The following is an 18,701-nucleotide window of genomic DNA, read 5'->3' as shown; positions in this document are numbered from 1 at the left end:
TTAAGTGGAACTTTGTGTTCCAGTTTCTCTCCATTACTCCTTGTCCTGTCACTGTGCACTACAGAAAAAGACGTATCCCATCCTCTTGACATACACCTTTTAAATACTTGTGTTAATAAGATCCCTCCTCAGTCTCCTCCAGGCTGAACAGGAAATAAGTTTTCCTTAAGTTGAGCTTTCTGTGTTCCAGCTTTTGTCCTTCACCGTTAGTCCTATTGCTGTACACGGCAGAAAGAAGTACTGCCCTGTCTTCCTGACATACACCTTTTAAATACTTGTAAGTATTAACAAGGTCTCCCCTAGACTAAACAGCCCCAGTTGCCGCAGCCTTTCCTGATAAGGAAGATGTTCCATTTCCCTGATCATCTTGGTGGCCCTGCACTGGACTCTCTCCAGCACTTCCCTGTCCCTCTTGAGCTGGGGAGCCCATAACTGGACACAGGACTCCAGATGAGGCCTCAGCAGGGCAGAGTAGAGGGGGAGCAGAACCTCCCTTGACCTGCTGGCCACACTCTTCTTGATGCATCCCAGGATGTCATTGGCCTTCCTGGCCACGAGGGCACATTGCTGACTCATGGTTAGTTTACTATCAACCACGACTCCCAGATCCCTCTCTACAGAGCTGGTCTCCAGCAGGTCACCCCCAGCCTGTATTGGTGCATGGGGCTGTTCCTCTCCAGGTGTAGGACTCTGCACTTACCCTTATTGAACCTCATGAGGTTCCTCTCTGCCCAGCTCTCAAGCCAGTCAAGATCCCGCTGAGTGGCAGCACAGCCTTCTGGGGAATCAGCCAGTCCTCCCAGTTTGGTGTCAATGAACTTGCTGGGGGTACGTTCTGTCCCCTCATTTGAGGTCATTGATGAAGCTGTTGCTTGACTTGGCTCCACTGATCACCCCCCTCTGGGCTGTCATTCAGCCAGTTCTCGATGCACCTCACAGTCCACTCTTCCAAGTCACACTACCTGAGCCTTCTGATGAGGATGTTACAGGAGACAGGGTCAAAAGCCTTGCTGAAGTCAAGGTAGATGACACCTGCTGCTCTCCCTTCATCTCCCCAGCCAGTTACTCTCAAGAAGGCTACCAGGTTGGTCAAGCAGGATTTCCCCTTGGTGAATCCCTGTTGGCTCCCCCGATAACCATCTTTTCCTTCACCCATTTGGAGATGACATCCAGGATGAGCTGTTTCATTACCTTTCCAGGGATGGAGGTGAAGCTGACTGGCCTGAGTAACACTAGCTTTCCTCCATTCCTCAGGCACCTCACCAGTCCTCCATGACTGATCAAAAACAATGGAGTGTCATGGCAATAACATCAGCCAGTTCCCTGAGCACCCATGGGTGCATCCCATAGATTTGTGGCTGTCTAGCTTGCCCAACAGGTCTCTAACCTCATTGTTGTCCACTAGCAGAAAGTCTTCATTCTCCAGACTATCCTACTGTCCTGCACAGACTTAGCTTCCTAGGGGCTGACCATGGCAGTGAAGTCTGGCATTCAGTAGTTAAGCCTTCTCTGCATCCTCTGTCACCAGGACACTCTCCTTGTTCATCAGCAGTTTCACACTATCCCTAATCTTTTTGTTGCTGATGTATTTGAAAGCCTTTCTTCCTTTATCTCCTTTGCCAGGTTTAGTTCTAAAAGCACTTTGACTTTCCTGGTTTTGTCCCTGCATGCTCTGATGATGCTCTTATGCTTTTCTTCCTCTACTCTTCATCTGTCAGCACAAGGTCCAGCAGCACACTTCTCCTTGTTGGCTCCTTGACCACTTGTGTCAGGAAGTTGTCATCAAAAATCTGTAGGAACCTCCTGTACTGCGTGTGCTTGGCTGAGTGGCTTTGCCAGCAAATATCTGGGTGGTTGAAGTCCCCCATGAGGACCAGAGATTGTGACTGTGAGGCAGCTCTCAGCTTTTCATAGACTCATCCACTTCTTCCTCCTGATAAAGTGGCCTGTAACAAACTCCCACAACAGCACCACCTACCTTACCCTGCCCTTTAATTCTCACCCATAAACACTCAACCTGCCCCGGCAGAGCTCAACATACTCTTAATTGGTCTCTCACAGAGAGCAACTCCACCCTCTCACCTCCTTGGCCTGTCTTTCCTAAATAGGACATGGCCATTCATGGCTGAGCTCCAGTCATAGGAGCTCTTCCTCCATATCTCTGTAATTGCAAAGAACACAAAGAAAAGTTCCACTTAAGGAGAAAAAGAAATTTTTATTGAAAAGGACTAGTGCAGGAACTTCACTGCAGTTCTTTTGTATTAAAACTACCTACACTGCTCTTTAAAGCATATTATTGGCCCATGTGGACTGAGAGACATGTGACTGTGCTGTAGTTGCCTCTGCTCCAGCGTAAGGAGACATTCTCTTACCCTTGTCTTTTCACCAGCTCACCGGAAACCAAATATTCACATTTACCCCCACGAACATGAAGCAGACGAGTGCCAAACATGAATCACGTTACAACTCAAGCAAGTTCAAAAGCAATACAATATTGACAGTATCACTTCGCCTCTGCTCTTTGTTCAGCTGTAACATTACCTGCCAGGTTTGTATAAAGTAGCTTCACCTCCGACACACACCTGACAGCACGGAAAGCTCCAGAAACACTGGCCATGGATACGACATTGACAGTTTGCCAGGAAGAAATTCAACACCTGGTTTAAAGCTAGGTTTTTGCAACTATTATCTACATAAGCATCTACAAAGCAGGTACCCTTTTCTGTTAACCTTCAAACTTTATACCCAATGCTAAGCATGAGATATTTGTGTTTGTCTTCTACATATTCTGAAAAATATGGCTATCCAACACAGAGTTACCCAGGTGACCTTCAGTTCAAGCACATTCAATAGCTGTGGTGTCACCAATTTCGGTGACATTTCCATTACTACAGAACAAAGAACATGTTTGCCAACCCCAAACTAACCACATACTGCTCCAGTAATTTCATCTGACAGCTGGTATGATAGCAATATCCTCTTGGACTTATCAGAAGATAAGACACAGACAGGAACACTTCTTCACATGAAAGATATCTTGCTGCTCATCAAATCCTACTGCTATCATCTTCTGGCAGAAACACAGCAGAGAAGATATTTATCTTCAGACATCCTTCAACGGGGATGTAGGCTATTACCAACAAAAGCAACTTCCTTCCACTGATCTGAAGTCTCCAGGCAAGTCAGTGCACAGCAATGCACTGTGATTCTACTAGCTTTATCATACAAACCCATTAGCTCCTCTCTCAACAGAGGACATAGTACAAATACCAACTGACACTGTAACTGCAAAGCTTGTTTGACACCTAGTGTGATTAACTACAAATGGACTGCTGCTAAGTTAAAAGCAGAAATATCAACTCAGACTTCAGCGGCCACAAGTAGTTCTATGTGTCCAGACATAGCAAACTGAATACAATCCCCTAGTGTAAGACCCATTACAGTGTTTTCAGTGAGTCTATTTCCACAGTGTTTTTTGTAAAGGCATCAGATCATTACAAAAAACCCTCTACCTAAACAGCATTCAAGGTTTTAGAACAGAAAAAACCCCATAGCTATATGAAACTCTACTTTCCCCAACTTGTTTAAAGCAGTAAACAATTATGAATATTCCATGCACAGAAAACACTGATTACTATGAAGCATACAAAAAAAAGGGATGTAAGACAAGAATCTCACATCAATCACCACAGAAGAGACCAAAGAAGCACTCCTTGCAGCAGTACTTTACAACAGATAAAGCAAGTATTTCTGTAGTATCTGAGAATCACAGAATTCCTGTCAACCAAAAAGACAAGAGGTTATGTCCCATGTTCTCCTCTACTATGAAATTAAGAATGGATATTACTGTCAGATAAAAAGGGGGTGAGGGGGAAAACATGCAAAAGTATCCCTCAAATAGTATAATGTTTTATCTGCCTCTTAACAGTTAGTTTGAGAACCTCCCTGTTACCTCCCAGCACACTAACATTGTGCTACTTAGCAGCATTTTAAGCTTGCATGGAAAAAAACGTTACATGGAAAAAACCTTATTACAAATTGGACTACCAGTGATTTCCATCAAATGAAGTGTCAGTTTTATCTGAGTATAACTAGATTCAGGTTCTCTTTACTACCTCTTCCAGAATGGAAAAGAGTAACATTTCTAGAGATGTACGTCAACATTGCAAATGTAAGCTGAAGTGGTATGGAGCGTTTATTATGTATCTGATGCTCCTGATTCACTTTAGCATTGGGTATCAATCACATATGTAGGTGTAAGTTTATTAAATCATGTATTTTCTGCACAATACAGGCTGATGAGGGATGTTAGAGGTCTCAACTCCCCAGAAGTCAAAATAGCACTCAAATCCTTTCCATGTGATTGCTGCTAAAGAAAACCAGCAATACTTCAGAATACCACCACCACCAGATCCAGCTTTCTAGTGTCACAAAATAAATTAAGAAGTTCCTATTTCTTTAGGACACGTAAGAAGGCCTGAAGACTTTATTTTTCTTTTCACATAGCATCTGTAACACAAGCGAGCATGTTAGGTACTCACATAACATACAGCTTTACACCTGGACATTTCATGATACAGAAGACATTGTTCCAGAAACTAAGGAAAAAAGTGGGAAAGTGTTAATCCAGATGTTTGGTAACACGATGCTTCTTATAACAGAGGCTGGCACTTTGCAAAACCCAGCACTTTCAAAACTTTTAAAACCAAAGCTCAAGTAAGCAATGACTGACAGTAGGAAGTTACCCTGTCGAGGCTTACAAAAGAGATTTCAATTACCTTATCACAAACTGAAGTTACCCTCATACAGCTCTCATCAATGATTTTCAAGAACAGCGTCTTTGAGGAGTATCAGAAGAAATCTACTTCTGCATTTTATTCTGTGTACTGAAACTGGTGCTCGCTTCAAGGTGGGGTAAATTACACCATTGTTCAAAACCACAGACCAATCCAACATAAATCAATAGCAGATACATATGCTGTGACTTTGTTTTGTTTTTAAAAGGCAACAAACTCCATGCTTCTGGAGTAACAGTAAGGTATGTTAAAATAACCAGTCAGACTTCATTCAAATGAATTAGACAACTTTTACTAAATGAAAAAACCTACATTTAAAATATGCATTTAAACCAAAATGGAATTAGAAAAGAGACTTAAATCCATTGTGTCAGAAATCAATAGAACTCTTGCATTATATAAATGTGCCAGTTCAAAAAACGTAAGTTACTAGAATCCTCAATTTAACATTTTGAAAGACAATACTGAAGTCAAGAGTTTTACATCTACTGATGCACATTTAGAATGGTAGAAATCTGCAGCCTTCCCCCAAAGAAAAGTACAAATTTGAAAATGTTCAATAAAAGCTTTTGTAGTTATATCCAATAAGTACTGCATCCTAAGTTGATGCTAAAGCATCACAAATCTGTGCCTTTTCCTTTATCCTACGATAAATTTTGTATATTCTCTGTATATTTTGTGTATCTTGCCATTTGCCAATGTTAACTCTTAAGAAACGAGCGGAAAAGAAATACTGCATAACTCTTAATCATGTACAGAAATTATTGCTACTATAGTACACTACAAAGCAGAAGTCTATACAATAGTATATGAAATTTGATCATGAAAATCCAAAAGGTAGACTCTTTAGTGACATAAGCCTTATAAAATCATGTTGGACATTCCTAAAGCGTTGCATTTTCAGCTCACCACTCGTCAGTTAGCCTATTGTCCATTGACGAACATCTATTTCAACATACCCTCTTTATGAAAAAGAATGTCAGCTTTCAAAGGCTTTGCAAATAAGGATCTTCATGTTCTGTGGAACTATGTAAGATGAATTTTGATGCAGGTAGGAGTTACCTGGAAGCTAAGCATGCCAAAGGTGTTTCATGCTAATAAAACTAAAGCCAAGGTACCACATAATCGAGTTACCAACTAATAGGCAATACCATTTTTGTCCTAAGTTAAATGAAGTGCCATAGCACAGTGTAACGTCAATAATTTAAAACAGTGTAGTGCACAAATCCATTGTGTGGCAGTATAAGTTAAAAAGTCAAGACAGTTTTTTTCTGTCTCAATTTATGTTGGCTGTCAAGCTGTCCAGTCTGGGCATTTTTGGACTTAGTTTGCCATTTAATCACTACCATACTATCAAGTTTGCGTTATAACTGGGCACACATTGAGGCGGTGTTATTATGAACAACAGAGGGCTAAGGGGGAGGATAAGAGATCAACGGCTGTTCTAAAAAGCCCCTTTCTTACTTCAATTTCAAAGAGAGAGCCGGGAAATAAGACTAGATACCATATTTGCATCATTCTAGCTACAAAATAACCAAAGTAGAAGCAATCAAGCAACAATAAGACCACATTACACAAATGGAACATCATGCTCTCATCTGGTTTAACTATTACATCAAGTTTTAACTGGGATGTTGGTCAACTTTAAAAACCGTGGTAAATGTGAATATGTAGTTGCAATAGTTTTTTCCTAATCTTTTTTTTAACTCTATGCTGGATATTAGAACTTGGAGCTATACTTGTTACAATACAGTGTCGCACATCCTTCTACTAGAAAAAAATTAATAAAGATCCTTTACCCGTCTCTTTAAGTTAAACGTGTGACATCATAAAGGGTGTCAAATGGCTGGATGGTTTTACAGTGCACACTTATTATATACTGTAATATGGAGTTTTGTCCTTGACAGATCGGATGGTGTTTCTACATTATTCCTTTCTTCACCTCTTCTTCGGTGGATTAGCTGTGCGAGGTGGAGTGACTGGACGTCCAGAATTCAGTCCGCCATACTGGTACTTGGCTTTCTTTTCAGATGGTTTCAATATCTAAGAGAAAACAAAGAAGTTCTTTGGAGTCACTGGCAACTAAGAGCATTCTAAATATTGCTAAAGTACATGAAATCTCATTCAGCAGGAACAAGATGGGGAAAGTGTGAAAGAGAGTGAAGGGGAAATCACAGGGTCCTACACATTTCTTAATACTACAACAGCAACAACACTGCTCCTAAATCTTTATAGTTCTACCGCTGTGTTGGGGCAAGAAGTGGAAAAGGGCTGAAAACATCTCCAGGAAGGAACAGGGATTAAAATCTGATCAGAGTAACCATACCAAAGAGACCCCAATAGTCCATTAGTCTGCATAATTAGATACTCTGAGCACTGGGTGTGACTAAAAATAATCACCCAATTAAACTTTGAAATGAGCAACTGAATAGAGGGTATAACTTGATATGCAGGAGTTTGGAAAACAGCAAATCAGATAGTTCTCTGGGGACTACCAAGATGATTTAGGGGACTGAAGCATCTCTCTGATGAGGAAAGGTTGAGAGATCTGGGGCTGTTTATCCTGGAGGAGAGAAGACTGAAGGGGAATCTCATCAACACATATAAATACTTAAAGGATGGGTGTCAGGAGGATAGTAGCCAGTGACAGGACAAGCTAGAACACAGGAAGTTCCACCTCAACACGAGGAGAAACTTCTTTCCTGTGAGTGTGATGGAGCATTGGAACAGGCTGCACAGAGAGGCTGTGTGAAAATCTCCTTCTCTGGAGGTTTTCAAAACCTATCTAAAAGTGTTCCTGTGCAAACTGATCTAAGTTAACCTGCTTTCGCAAGGGGTTTGGGACTGGATGATCTCTAGTGGTCTCTTCCAATCTCTGTGATTCTGTGTGATCCTGTGAGAACATATGGTTTGCAGTTTTAACTGGCCACAAACACCAGCCTGCCCTGCAGTCCTTTCTGTATGTTGGGTACATTACCCTAGACTAACCGTAAGTACAGCAACAAGCAGACTAACTCAGTCCATACAGCCCAATACCTAAAGTAATAATGTACAAACATATCTTACCTGAAATGAACACATCAGAGTTTCATCCACACTCATCATGCCTCCTGCATTGTCAAACTCTCCACAATAATTTGGAGCTGAAAATAGGGTGACCAACTGCCGTTTAGCAAAGAATTCATATCCATCTTCAACCACCTGTCAACACCAGAGAAATCAATATAGCTCAAAAAAAACAGAAAAATTTTGAAGAAAAGCTCCAGTCCTGAGGCAAACAGGATTTATATTAAAGAGCTGATGTGAACACATCAAAAGGTATGTCCTGGCTTTCAGACTTTTCAGTCGTTTTGTTTTATCTGGACAGTGAATACTAGGTCTGGTAGCTTTAACTTGATATCAGCTTGACTGTTCCAATAATTTCATACTTGAAAGTCCAACAATGCACTGCCAGTTAAAAGTATTCCAGGCATTTGTAGTTTATATCCAGAATCTGGATGTGTATTAGTTCAGAGTACACAAGGTCTGAATACTATCTTCATTGCAACTGTACCTATACGTTTCACTTACACTGGTATTGATTGTATATTACTCAAGTGCATGTTTTTCATTGATTTTGATTCTCTAAAAGCAAAGTGGTTCTGTCATATTTCCTTTAAGAGTACAACTCACATTTAAAATAGTGCAACAAGTATGATGCATCAGCTAAGCACGTTCCCTCTTCCCCAACACAGAAGCCTCACATTATAATGTAGTGAAACTAGTGCATCAACTGCTTACTTTGGTCCAGTCACTATGGTCTTTAAAAGATGTCCTACTACTTTTATAAAAGGACTGAAGTGACTGCTACCAGATTCTTCTATTCATATAATCTTGATCAGCAGTTAAGAAATCTTAATATCCATTCCATACACTATCTTCTCTATTATTTTAGCAGTAGAATTGCAAGGAGATACATTTTAGTGTTCTAATAGTACATAGTGACACAGAATAAAAAGTCCATTTGTTTCACAGCAGGAGAGAGCTTTTAAAAAAAAGACTAAATAATGGAACTGAAACGTTACACAGGAAATTGAAACCTGATGTCTACCTAACTAGGACACTTGCTTAAAGTAACTTAATAAAAACTGCAAAAAAAGTGTACTTAAAGATTGACAATGACAAAAATAACCTTGCCCTCTGCACATTTCAGGAAGTCAAACAGTCTATGCCAAAGTGCTCTAGATAACAGAACCACAACGAAAGCATTGGTGAAAGCTTTTATGTACAAGCTTTTGTAGAAGCATTCAAAATATATTTAATACTTCCGTGAAGTGAAGCAGAGACAGTTTAAGGCACAACTAGCAGAGAACTGACTGCTACTGAAATGGAAGAACTGTGAAACTTCGGTGTAAATCTCAAATTCAACTCATTTTGACACTTTAAAACTTGGACACTTTAGCTCTGATGTTCATATAGAACAGTCTAACAATAAACAGGCAAATCAAAAGAAAAAGAACCATGGGGAAATCTAGTGTTACTTCACTGACATTAGACACTCAGTTCAACATGAGTCAACAGGACACAGCCCTACAGTTTTAGAAGCCCTACTATTTGGGAGGTGGTGGGTTTTTTTCCCCCCTAAAAAGTAACACAGTGGTAAGTAAGTTTAAAATGCATCCTACTGACAAGCAGCACCAAAGAGATAAAGTCTAGGAGGAGAAGTTTAAAGAAACAACAGCAGCGTAATTCATACCTGGTGAGCTCGACAGATCAAATCCAGGTCATGACGATTCAGAAATTTACTGACCACATCAGCACCAAAAGTGAAAGAGACCCCACGATCATTTTCACCCCAACCTTGCACATCTTTGTCTGGGTCAGACCACAGCAGGTCACACAGCAAGCCTTTGAAAGACAATACAAGTGAAGATGCTAGTCTTAGAAGGTATCATTCTATAGCACAAAACAGTTTGCTTGTAATTACCAGAAGAGCTCTCCTGAAGAAAATAAGCCCAGCAACAAATTCACCAATACTTGAACTGTAGTCAGACAAAAGATACGGTCTATGTGAATCTAGAAAAACTTTTTCCTCTCACCACTCGTAGTAGTTTGAGATGAAACAAGTCAGAGCCAAATAGTTCTCTAAAATAATATGTAATTGTAATATTCAGCATTTCAGTTTAAAAATACTGCAGTGGGTACATCTTAGAATCGTGAATTTCACAGCTCACCAAGAAAGCTCAGTTTGAAAGCTGCAGTCAATTTTAGAATCCTATGTGAAGCCAGTCATAAATACAGCAAACAAACTCATACCTCAAGCTTCTGAACATAGAACAGTTTTAATTCTGATGTTTCTTACCATACTAGGAGACTCTTACATGACAAAAAAAAAAAAAAAAAGCTTAGCAAAATTCTGATATATTGTTTCAGACAGCACTTTGCTTGGACTACTGTGACTTCTCAAAAAGCCTTGTGACAACCAGGTTGGAATATAAATTAAAACAATAAACCCCTCTGGTGTTTTAACCCTGGTCAAGATCTTTTCTTTCTGCTGCAAAATGGTGAGCTAGGTCTGGAGTTAGAACTTAGTACTAAAAAACATGCCTCTAGATTAATTCAATGCCTTTGTACACAGAACTTTTTAAGCATCTTTCATGAAGAAGAACCAGGCCAATTCAACTGCAACACAAACAAAAGGCATTACATAGTTTACTGAAATTGTACCTTCTTTACTCGTGATAACTAACCCTTAAGCATCTAAATGCTTAAAGAGTTTTGTTTTACATTCTGGAAGAGATGCCAGCAGGCTCCATTATCTGGCACTCAGAAGTTTGATTTACAATTACACCTCGTTGTTTGCTAAACAAAATATTGAAAGCACTATTTCTTAAATAATAGATCCTTCCAGTCGTAATCAAGCAAAATTAATTTCTGAAATCTATTGTGCGACTAAATTACTTTGTCTTTACATATAGCAACTAAATGGTCTCCACTGTCAGTCATAGTTCCTCTCTAGCAGAGGCTAAGATTTCACTTGCTTTTAAGAAACAGAGAATGGAGCAAGTCCAACTGCATTTTAGATAAAATAACTATCTAGAAATAAACCACTGAATACAGACAGCATTTGTGAAAAACTTACTTTGTCAAAATGCAGTTCTACAAGGAATAACAGGTTTTTCAAAACAGAATCGTTGCACTGTAATCACTAATGGTTTCTTATCATTAATCTCCATCAAGTGGCAGAAATTGCTTCTCAGCTGTTTAGGAAGTGCTGCTGCTTCTATCCTCTCTCCAAAACCAAATAATCTTCAGCGTTATACACAGCAACAGGCAAATCTGTCCTATAATCAGTGCAACAAGTTTGTCTGAACTGAACTAAACCTTGCTACCCAAGTCCGACTGTATTTTAGCACACGACTTCTACCACTGCATTAGCTTAGGCTGACCAGGAGCACACCATAGCCCAGCTGTCACAAGGCACTCGTGATTACAGAACAGAGGGAGTTAGTTTCCTAATAAGCAACTGCTTGGCAGTGCTGACCAAAAGGCAGCACTTCTCCCTTGGCTTCACAAAATGCAAATACTTCAACAGTTAACAAAGACAAGCGTTTCAAGTTGGAATAGACAGATTTGAGCAAACAGCTTCCAAATCCCACAAAAATGTCACCAAAATAAAGTCTTGAAATTGCAGTTGAGGTTGAAAAGACGGGAGGTTTTTTTTGTAATGCTAGAAGAAACCCTCACAATGATATAATCTTCTGAGCACAAGCCACACTACCACGTACCACGAATGTCTGTATCAACACGCATTCCCAAAGTGATATCCCTTTTAAGGACTTGTAACTTTCACATTTTTTCCACAAGATTTATTTCCATTCTGTAGGAAGGAAAAAAGGGCCACAAAGTAGGTCCAAGAGGCCAAGACATTTTATGTCACTGTACCATATGCACATGCCTCTGATGGGACATTTTGCCTTACCTCTGCTGGTGAACATCCAGCTATTGCTTCTGAAAGCAAATTAAGACTGCAAAACACTTTGTAGATCAAAAGCCTTGTTTTAAAATTTCTACACTTATTTTAGGAAGTACTAAGAATACGTATGATTTCAGTGGGGTGTCCATGGAAACCAGAACTACATTCTGCAAGGGCATTCCTGAAGTGGGGGTGGCTCAAACAAGTAGTATTAGCCTGTTGAATAGAATTACTTTTTCTGAGAGCTCTGATACATGTAAAGACTGACTCGTTTGTACTGACACTGACTTGGTTATGTATTGAGTGAATAAGCAGCATAAAGGAAGAACAACGTAGTAATTTATACTACAAAAACACTCATTCACCAGTCTAGTAGTGCTTCTCAGTGTTAACTCTGTGTATACCAGCTTGCATAGAAATCTTGTTGCTTAAAGAGACAGTGGATAGATCAACCTTAGTCCCTGAATTACTTTTGCATCAGCACTGAGGAACACCACAGGAGGCAGAATTATTTTATTTCAAGGTTTAACTGTAACTGCAATTTCTTTCGATGTCTTATCTCCTCTGAAAGTTAAGACCACTGTTGTAATAAATACTTCAAAAAATATTGTAGTGTTCAACAGTCTTTTCAATCCACTAGTAACAAAATCTGGAATAAATGAGACACTAAGATGACTAATTTAATAATTCAAAAGAATACTGTACAGAAAGCATTGGCAATTTACACACGACACCTATATAAAAAGTACTAATACATTAGCAGAAAAACATTTCAGGACTAGCACAATGACAGAAGCAACTGAAATTCTGATGCAGTGAAGCAGGAGCTCTACTTAATGTAAAGAGGAGGGGGACATGGTAGAGAGATGCCAAAACATTTTAAATAATACTCATCAAGCTTTAGACACTTAACGTTCTATGACAGACTAAAAGGTTTAGATGTGCCTAACCAACAGGAGCAAAAGAACTGTTTAGTTTCATTTGATCTTACATTAGATTTCTAAGCTTAAGACAAACTGGTGGATAATGTATCCAAACTTGGATAATGTCTCCTACTCTGTTATGACAAGCAATACCAGCGTGGGCCTCTAACATACCAGATAACTTAGCCATCGTGAGGAACAAGACTCACACCCTACAGACATCAAGGAATACTGTACTGTGAACAGAGGTTAAGTCACTGCATTGCCTGTACAGAAATTGATTCAGCTCGTCTCACTATTAAAATCTGTTTACAGCAAATTCCACGTCACTTACCTGTGTCAGGAACATCTGTAGGTCTCATAATTCTCCGGATCTGCTCCATTGACTGGAGATCTGGAGACAGTCCTGTAAGTACAAGAAAACAAGTGACTTATCTACATATTTTACCTGTAAAAAGGGTTCCAGAGAACACACAGTTAGAAGTTCAAAGTCATGCAGTATCCATTGTTTCCACTGTAATATAAACAAAAGACAGCCTGCTATAAGACAATTAAGTTCCTGAACAGAGGGACAAAGAATAATGCAAGTGAAATTAGCAAGGGGCTTTAATTGTTTTTGTTCAGTACATTCTCTTCAACAGCTTACTAGAACCAGTGAAGAACAGCATTCCCAATATCTTCACACAATTACAGTGGGTGCAGATGGCTTTCTTTACAACCAGCTTACTTTTATAAAAGTTAAAGAAAAAATGCCCTACCCAGCTTTAAAAGACCACAAGCCAAAACAGCCTACAGGTGTGACTACAATCATGAGTCACATCACTTATTTCAGTATTTCACTACATGTCAGCTGAGCAGGAGTCACTGGATGCTGTGAACAAATACTAGACTGTGAAACTGCAATAAATGAGGAACATAGAGGTGGCCATCTCCTATAAGCTCAGCTGCTTAGTCATTTCTAAAACCATAGTACCTTGATTACTCAATCTCATCTATCACAAAGATGCAGCTCTGCTTAATTCTGCCATATTAATATGTAACTACAACCAAAGCATGAAAATCTAAAGCTACCCTTTGAACAACTTAAGTGCACACTCCAGAACCCTTCTACTTGAGGCATACGGGCAAGGAAGACAGCCTACTTACTAGATGCTCTATCATCTTAACATGTCCTTTAAATGGTGTATCAAATGAGATATAGTCAATTCTACTTACGCAACAACACATGGATACTTTGAATATGAATTCAAATAGATAATTAGTTTTTGAACTTTAACCAACCCACCACTTCTCCTTCCTCAGAACTGATCTATTTGCATACAGATTACATTAGCACAAAGGCATGTGGATTTTACTCTAATGCTACTCAGCACCACACCTCAATATAGTAATGCATAATCTCAGTCAAATAAGAACAACCAGTTTGTGATTTTGAGGTTACAGCTCTCAGCATTTCAGGTTGCACTCAAAGCATTCAGTTCTTTAAAAGGAAACGTGTTATTACAAACCATCTCAACCCTATAGCTGTTCATTTTGGTGCTATTTTACAGCACTAAAATAGAAAAACCCCACAGAACTGCTCACATGTTTGCAGATCTCTCTGTAACCATACAAGAGGTTATCTTTTCCCAGATTCTTCCTTCCTAATCCCTCTGCACATAAAGAAACAGCTCATGTCTCAAATTCATATCTACAGAAAGTTGTACATGATAAGCATTAAGGAATTAAGAATGCAAACACAAGCTACTTAAGATCACTGTCAACCCACTGCCACTATAGGGATTGGTGCAACCTACTATGTATGTACTTAAAGAAAACTGAAAAGCACACAATTGAATTAAGTTGTCTTGTCACATAATGACAGCTAAGTACAGAAAAACTAGCTTTCAGTATACTGTCTTCTTGAAGCATAGGAGCACCCCTTCCCTAAGGGAAAGAGAAAATGAATTGTCATTACTCCTGGCAGATTCAAATACAGGCTTCCAGATTTGAAGCCCAACCAAGTGGAATTGATAAGAGCGATGGTTGTTTCTTTCTAAACTGTAATCCTGGAAAATCATCAGGTCTCTGGACATTGTAAAGTTGCCAAGTAGACCTCAAACATTTCACTGTCATTAATGTCACAAGAAAAGTAAAATTTCAGAGCTTGAAAATACTATGTAAACCCAGTATTCTACTAAACTAACATGTCTCCCATCTCAGAGCTTAAATCCAATGTGGTAAGACTGATGTGTTCCATCAACGTGGCACTACAACATGGACTTAATTTATAGAAACTTGACAGTGATCACATAAGGTCTCTAAAGATTAGAACTAGAAAGTGGTGTCTTAGATAAGACAACAATACTGTACAGAATACAAAGCAGAACAAAAGGAAATGGTTATAGAAGACGCTCTTTATTTTTCACTAAAGCTAAATCAAAAGCTGAAAGCTTTAAAAATTGGCCACAGTATGACTCGTACGATCAACGTGGAAAGAACAGGTAACAGAGGGGGAGGTGACAGGAAGGATACAACAAAAGATCCTTGCAGTAGCATGAACATTTAGAGACAGGGATGACAGGAGAGGTCTGATTTTTATTGTGAGACAGAGAACTCAAAACAGCAGATATCCAGAAAAGTCTAGGTAAAAATGCTGACCCAGGACTTTAAGCTATTGTAGATAGCCTGCTGGGCTAAGTTAGGTGCCTTTTGTTTTACTATGTTATGCGGTTTTGCAAAGTTTTATTATATATCCCAGAGGGCAATATATTTAAAATAAACTATGCAAAAATGCGCAATATAGTAAAAAAGGCACCTACCTTATAGCTACATGCTAGCTTCATTCTCCAGCAGAGTTGAGTGGTTTGTGTTGCTGCCCCACTGTTTATTATAGCAGTAACATCAAGAAAAGGCGCTGACAGTCCATGGCTTCACAGGATGTGGAATGCAGTTTGGATAGGACTGGAGAAGAGCGGAAAAAGGGCAGAACTTACTGATGTGCTGAATGGCCACTTTCAGTTACGAGGAGCACACAGCACATTTAGTAATCTTTTCGCTTTATTTCACAGCCGCGCATCAGTTGTGAGTGACAGTAATTTCAGGTACAGATGAAGCCTATGCAAGTTTAAGGGATAATTAACATTTAATAAAGAAATAAATGCTGCTTTTCCTAAGAGGATCCTTAAAGAACAATATGCACAAAAGTTCTTCTACTTGTTTAAACAAGAAGTTAATCCCCCCCCAATACAACTACAACAGAGCTTTATATTTTCTTGAAAAATAGCTTTCTAGGCTTTTTGCTCATAACTCAAGTCTCAAGTGCACAGACACACACAAAACTACCAGTTTCGTCATAGAATAGCATCCTACTCTACCTGCTAAGCTCCCTCAATTACCTTCTGCCACCCATCTGAGCTTTTTTGCCTGAAAGCCAGTATTTTGTCACCGTTCAGTCTCTACTGTTTCCCAAATAAAACAACATTCAAAAAAGTACAGTTTTTAGTAAAATGGTAATTCCTTCACTTTTTTTGGAAACAAATTTTTTACATGGTTTTAGTCACTGACAACTGGCTACCTCCTTGTGGAAGTGATTCTGTATCTCATTCTCAAAATTATGGTATCTAGCTCATAGATAGCTACTGGTAAAAAAAGAGGGTAAAAAAAACAGATGTCACACTGAGAATGAGATAAAAATATGACCTGGGAGAAAACAAGTATTTTAACATGTCAGTGCTACTTGGAGACTGGCAGACTCAACTGTATATCATTGCACTAATTCTATTTTTACAGAGATGTGACAATATCTCAGAGAATATTATGCATAAGGTACTGGTAGCTTATACTAGCAGGGCACTGAAGGCAGAAGCTTTGAATACAAGATGTAAGAAGAGGCAGGATCATTTTTACAGTACATTCCATACAAAGCTCTTGCAGAGATACCTGTAATTAACAAAAGGCAGGATGGCAGCCATCAATAACAACCATAAAGTTTGAAAAAGTCTGCTCAGGAATTTTGGATTAATAGTTATTTCTAATTCTACATGGAGCTGTTCAGTCAAACTGAAGGTTTCTGCAGTACTCTCACTGCCACTTATCTCTGTGGCAATGCAGGTGCAACACCTACCAGACCACCTACGAATAACTCAGTGCAAGGCATTGAGTAGTTTATTAATGGAGGCAGTTGCAAAGACAATCGCAATAATGCAGGACATCTCTCATCACAAGTAATTTTAAATTGTTGTCTATTTGTCTCTGCAAGGTCCTGAAAACCAGTAAGCATCATTGCCTGTAAAAACATGAGGTGTCTCCTACAATGAACAGCACCCAAGTAGGTTCCAACATTCAGACAAGTCACAAGCCTCGGCCAAATCACCACTTTTTTTCCCTACAAGAACAGGGCAGCACTGGGACAGGTGCCCAGGGAACAGAGATTTTCCAATAGCAAAGGTTTCATGGAGTGAGAGCATGCCATGGCTGACCTGCTCCAATGTTAACAAATGTCCTACTTCAAGCAGCAGACTTGATTATGTGACCTCTGAGGTTCTTTCTACCAATATCAAACCAGCTAAAAATGCCAAGACTACAGAGCTGAGGTTACTTGTGAAAGTTTTTCTTCCAATTGACTGCTAGGGATGTCAATGTTAGCTAAGGCTGCATTGATAGTTGGCAGCACTAAGTTATGTAGTAAATTAGGCTTGAATTCTAGCATTTAGTATCCTTCAGAGAGGGACATACTGATGGGAATACTTCCAGATCCACTTGCCCCTTGGGCACAGAGGGCCAGTGTGTGAGGTAAAGATGACATCTGTCTACTGCCACATGCACAGAAAAGTTCATGGCATAACAGCAACCTTACAGACAACATAAAGTTAAACATCTCCAGCTAAATAGCAAGTATGCACATCCACACTGCATTTAGTATAGAAGTAACCCAAAGATCAGTTTAGACTCAACCTTTAAAAGCTGTCATCATCTTACCTCCATGACAACAGAAAATTTTCTCATCCACAATAGCTGCAATAGGCAGACAGTTAAAACAGTCTGTGAAGGTCTTCCACAGCTTAATGTTAAATCTCCGCTTGCCTACAAGAACAGAGTGTGACATTAGGAAGAGAAGGCCATTTTCTTACAGTCAACTTGCAATACATATCACAAACTGTCAAAAAACATTAGCAAACGTTGTCACATGGCTTTATCTAGGAGTCAGTCTCCAGCAACAGCATTTTAAGGACCGCAGAAGAACAACTAGTAATTCTGTAGAGTGACTTTAACCTTGGTTTGAATTGTACTTTCAGGAAGCTTAAAAGCAGGTTCCTAGAATACTGAAATCCTTGTAGTACCAGTCACTATTATAAGTCTCTTTAAAACACAGTATTAGTCTGCTACAGTCTTTCAAAACAAACAGGTTTTGCTTACATTCATCATAGAATCCGTAGATCCGATTGATGCTAGCACACTCGTGATTTCCTCTTAAGAGAAAGAAGTTTTCTGGGTACTTGATTTTATACGCCAGTAATAGGCAAATTGTTTCCAGAGACTGTTTGCCTCTGTCTACATAATCTCCAAGGAAAAGATAATTAGCTTCTGGTGGGAATCCTCCATATTCAAACAATCGAAGCAAGTCTGTATATTGACCATGAATATCACCTGAATAAGAAAATATTTAATGAGGATTAGTGCAACAAAAGAGTCCACAAATTAAGGACAACTCAGCTAATAAATTTTTAGTAATTAACCTTAAAAAATGTATTCGTATTTATTTTTAAAATAGACTGTCAATAGGTATCTAAAGGCAAGAACCATCCCAATATTACAAACTGAAGTGCTCACTACATGCAAACAATACACAGTATTTGCAGAACTGCTATGTCAGCTACAGAATTCTTCACAATCAAGCATAAGCTTTCCAACAGAGTTCGAATTTGTCAAATTAAAACAAGGTCAGAAAGACAACCTCTAACTGATGACTTATATCACCAGATGTAAAGTCGGGAAGCTGATGCAGTATGAAAAAGTTAAGTCACATTATTTACTGCAAAAACAGAT

General features: G+C 39.2%; 1 protein-coding gene across 8 annotated transcripts in view; it reads right to left on the bottom strand.

Annotated features, from left to right (window-relative positions):
- Positions 1–18,701, bottom strand: part of PPP1CB (protein phosphatase 1 catalytic subunit beta) — a 99,319-nt gene that overhangs the window by 61,857 nt on the left and 18,761 nt on the right. For 7 of the 8 annotated variants that reach the window (XR_009818293.1, XR_009818292.1, XR_009818296.1 and 4 more), the window contains exons 3-8: positions 18,072–18,302; positions 17,634–17,738; positions 13,009–13,080; positions 9,532–9,683; positions 7,863–7,997; positions 4,542–6,839 (exon numbers count right to left, since the gene is read on the bottom strand). Coding sequence is in view for 1 of the 8 variants with exons in the window: in XM_061991291.1 (XP_061847275.1) it covers positions 6,735–6,839; positions 7,863–7,997; positions 9,532–9,683; positions 13,009–13,080; positions 17,634–17,738; positions 18,072–18,302 (800 nt within the window). In the remaining 7 variants the exon portion in view is untranslated. Of the gene's footprint in view, positions 1–4,468; positions 6,840–7,862; positions 7,998–9,531; positions 9,684–13,008; positions 13,081–17,633; positions 17,739–18,071; positions 18,303–18,701 lie in introns of those variants that run through there. The other variant, XM_061991291.1, reaches the window with a different exon arrangement.

Source organism: Colius striatus, chromosome 2 (assembly GCF_028858725.1).
Source record: "Colius striatus isolate bColStr4 chromosome 2, bColStr4.1.hap1, whole genome shotgun sequence".
In the NCBI taxonomy this organism is placed as follows: Eukaryota; Metazoa; Chordata; class Aves; order Coliiformes; family Coliidae; genus Colius; species Colius striatus.
The sequence above is the reverse complement of the archived record's forward strand: the minus strand, read 5'-3'. Positions and strand labels throughout refer to the sequence as shown.